This window comes from Penaeus vannamei, chromosome 26 (assembly GCF_042767895.1).
Source record: "Penaeus vannamei isolate JL-2024 chromosome 26, ASM4276789v1, whole genome shotgun sequence".
NCBI lineage: Eukaryota > Metazoa > Arthropoda > Malacostraca > Decapoda > Penaeidae > Penaeus > Penaeus vannamei.
Window position 1 is genome coordinate 23214989 of NC_091574.1, and position 5000 is coordinate 23219988.

A 5000-nucleotide genomic window follows, 5' to 3' on the forward strand; every position below is an offset into this window, starting at 1 on the left:
ACACACACACACACACACATACACAATTATATATGTAGATAAAGAGTAAAACAAATGAATGAATATATATATATATATATATATACATATATATATATATATATATATATATATATATATATATATATAGAGAGAGAGAGAGAGAGAGAGAGAGAGAGAGAGAGAGAGAGAGAGAGAGAGAGGGAGAGGGAGAGAGAGAGACAGAGAGAGATAGATCTATATCTGTGTGTGTGCGTCAGTGTGTGTGTCCTTACTTCTAAACTGTACGTTAAGACACCCATCCATCCACAAACGCGAGCGTCTGCGTATCTGTGCGAACGCGTGGGCTCTCCTTTCCAAACCAACGAGACACCAAATGGGACTCCTAATCTCACAAGTCTTTGGTTCGCGTTTCCATGGCGACGAAGAGTCCAGGCTGTGACTAAGGCTCTCACGTGTTCCTGACGGGCCTCGCACCCACGCCCCAGGTCGTCTTTGTCGCCCGCTCTCCTCTGGGGCTCCGAGGGCGGGTCGAGTGGGCGCGGGAGCCTGAGACGGATGGATGGATGGACGGCGACAGATCCAGGTAGATGTGCAGATAGATAGGCTTACAGACAGACACGCATATATATTCATTTACATGTGTATAAGTATATGTGTGTGTGTGTGTGTAGATACATAGATTGAAAGAAAGAGAGAAAATGAAGGGAAACGAAGCATGATGATGCACGTTGTCTTGTAAAAAGAGAAAAAAGTCACATACATATATACGTATAGACATACACGTATGTACTATGCATCGATAAATGAATTAATAAATAAACACATAAATAAATAAATAAAACATGTATACAAACATACATACATCAATCAATCAATTAATAAATACATATATATGTGATATATATATATATATATATATATATATATATATATATATATATATATATATATATATATATATATATATATATATATATATATACAGGATACGCAGGCACACACATGTATGTACGTAACTGTACGCAGCGCATTTGTTTACAAGGTCTATATAAGTACTTATATAGACCTTGTTTGTTTATTGATTGTCCCCGCGCGCACGCCGGGACGGAGTGACGGCTGCCGTTCGTATCGCACCGAGATTACTTAGGGGCAACAACAGTCATTCAGCGCCAAACCGACTGACATGTTTTCCTTTCAGTCTGCGCGCACACAGGAAAGATGTCTTAAAACACACACTCAAACGCACTCACGCACACGCAGAGATGTGTCTTACTGCTCATGCTCGATCTCGCGGTGAGAAAACGACATGGCATCTTGGGAGGTTAAACGCAGGTGGCGCTGAACCATGGATAGGGTGGTTAGGGAGGGCATCCAGGTAGGCGAGGGTGAGTTGCCAAATAACCTCTTAATAATGAATAGAGAAATAGATTTTGCATTGGTTTTATTGCCTGTTGAATTATACACACACACACACACACACACACACACACACACACACACACACACACACACACACATATATATATATATATATATATATATATATATATATATATATATATATATATATGTGTGTGTGTGTGTGTGTGTGTGTGTGTGTGTGTGTGTGTGTGTGTGTGTGTGTGTATGAATATGAAGAAAACCCCTATGAGAATTGAAAGTAATCGTAACGTTTCGAACTCTTCACGAGTTCCTCTTCAGACAAATCCGAAATGGTTTTCGGTTTTGTGTACACGTTACTGTGTTTGATCTTGTGTTCATACATGTATATGTAATTTGATATATAGATATATACATATATATAAATATGTATATATGTATGTATGTATTGTGTATGCACACACACACACACACATATCTATCTATCTATCTATCTATAATGTATATATCTGTGTGTGTGTGCGTGTGTATGTCTGTGTACATGTGTGTATGTATGTATGAACATATATACCGTACAGTGTGTTTACATGTATAATGTATATATATGCATATACATAATCATATGCATGCATACATATATGAGCGTGTATACCATTTATGCACACACACACACACATATATATATATATATATATATATACATATATATATACATATATATATATATATATATATATATATATATATATATATACATATGCATACACACACACACACACACACACACACACACACACACACACACACACACACACACACACATATATATATATATATATATATATATATATATATATATATATATGCATACACACACACACACACACACACACTTATGTACATGTGTGTGTGAATTCGTGTGTACTTCTGTGTTTGCGTACATGTGGGTATATGTGTGTGTGCAGGCAAGTGCATATTATACATACGTGCGCATGTATGTACGTACATACGTACTTATTATGTACATGCATAAGTACGCATGGATGTACGTGCATACTTACGCATGTATGCACATACATATGTACGCATTTATGCATGTATGCACATATGTATGTATGTATATATGTATGTACGTATGCATGTATGTATGTACGTACACATATCTACACACACTTACTGAAAGAACTCCCTGAGGTGAAATATAGATACATAAATACTTGGCGGGAGAAATGACCAGCGCCAAAGTGGAGAACTGCAAGTCAACCTAAGCTATTTGACGCAGATCAGCTGTCGTCAGTGATTCACGGTTACAAAATCCGATGCCCTAGTTACAGAAACTGAAAAACATGTGATGCGTCATCATCTGACCATGCATATAACTAGAGAATTAATCTGTTTTTTTAATTTTATTTTTTGAATAATTTTCAGTTCGAAGCCAGTAAACAAACTAGTATCGTACACTTGGCAGGAGGATGCGACGGCGCTACCAGACGTAAGAGAGATTCTAATCCTATTTAGCTAGGACGCGCTCCGTCGCCGTCAGTATTGGGACGTAAGCAGTAGAGGGAAGATACTCGTGGATTGGTGTAGTGGTACTTAACTGTAACATCGCTTCAAAATGTAAGTTTTAATTCTAATCAGTGTTTAAGTGAATCGTCCGAATATAATCTGGCATATTCCAAGTGGTGAAAGCCATTGACATGTCAGAGCACCTTTAAAATCGATATTTTCGAGGTCTCTTTCTCGCAGGAGACCTTGCCATCCAATCTTTTTTTTTTATATGGGATAGATATAGGCTTTGGCTAGACTATCCTACAGGTGGTGTTCGCCCCGAGGTTCAGTTTAAAAGGATTCGGAATAGAGATTGAGATTATTCGAAGTGTCCTTGGATCCTTACCAAGTGTACTTGTTACCAACCTAATTCTCATAGTGTTGTTGAGTGTTGGTTTCGTCGACAGAGAAAAATCATAAGTGCAGTGGACTGTAAATTATCAGTGATGATAATGCTTACAAAGCGACAGAAGAATGATAAATATCAATTTGATATGAAAAAATGAAGCACATATAACACAGATATAACACACAGATATAACACACACACAGATATAACACACAGATATAACACACACGCACAGTTATAACACACACGCACAGATATAACACACACGCACAGATATAACACACACGCACAGATATAACACACACGCACAGATAGAACACACACGCACAGATAGAACACACACGCACAGATAGAACACACACGCACAGATAGAACACACACGCACAGATATAACACACACGCACAGATATAACACACACGCACAGATATAACACACACGCACAGATATAACACACACGCACAGATATAACACACGCACAGATATAACACGCACGCACAGATATAACACGCACGCACAGATATAACACGCACGCACAGATATAACACGCACGCACAGATATAACACACACGCACAGATATAACACGCACACACAGATATAACACACACAGAGATATAACACACACACAGAGATATAACACACACACAGAGATATAACACACACAGAGATATATCACACACACAGAGATATATCACACACACAGAGATATATCACACACACACAGAGATATATCACACACACACAGAGATATATCACACACACACAGAGATATATCACACACACACAGAGATATATCACACACACACAGAGATATAACACGCACACACAGAGATATAACACGCACACACAGAGATATAACACGCACACACAGAGATATAACACGCACACACAGAGATATAACACGCACACACAGAGATATAACACGCACACACAGAGATATAACACGCACACACAGAGATATAACACGCACACACAGAGATATAACACGCACACACAGAGATATAACACGCACACACAGAGATATAACACGCACACACAGAGATATAACACGCACACACAGAGATATAACACGCACACACAGAGATATAACACGCACACACAGAGATATAACACGCACACACAGAGATATAACACGCACACACAGAGATATAACACGCACACACAGAGATATAACACGCACACACAGAGATATAACACGCACACACAGAGATATAACACGCACACACAGAGATATAACACGCACACACAGAGATATAACACGCACACACAGAGATATAACACACACACACAGAGATATAACACGCACAGACACACAGAGATATAACACGCACACACACAGAGAGATATAACACGCACACACACACAGAGATATAACACGCACACACACAGAGATATAACACGCTCACACAGAGATATAACACACACACACAGAGATATAACACACACACACAGAGATATAACACACACACACAGAGATATAACACACACACACAGAGATATAACACGCACACACAGAGATATAACACGCACACACAGAGATATAACACGCACACACAGAGATATAACACGCACACACAGAGATATAACACACACACACAGAGATATAACACGCACACACAGAGATATAACACGCACACACAGAGATATAACACACACACACAGAGATATAACACACACACACAGAGATATAACACACACACACAGAGATATAACACACACACACAGAGATATAACACACA

At 38.6% G+C, this 5000-nt stretch overlaps 1 protein-coding gene across 2 annotated transcripts in view; it reads left to right on the forward strand.

Moving 5' to 3' along the window:
* The first annotated feature begins 530 nt into the window (after positions 1 to 530).
* LOC113821294 (carotenoid isomerooxygenase) overlaps positions 531 to 5000 on the forward strand; it is a 26134-nt gene continuing 21664 nt past the window's right edge. The window contains exon 1 of one of the 2 annotated variants that reach the window (XM_070140182.1): positions 531 to 565. In XM_070140182.1, coding sequence (XP_069996283.1) covers positions 546 to 565 — 20 coding nt within the window. In that variant the 5' untranslated portion in view covers positions 531 to 545. Of the gene's footprint in view, positions 566 to 2842; positions 2983 to 5000 lie in introns of those variants that run through there. The other variant, XM_070140183.1, reaches the window with a different exon arrangement.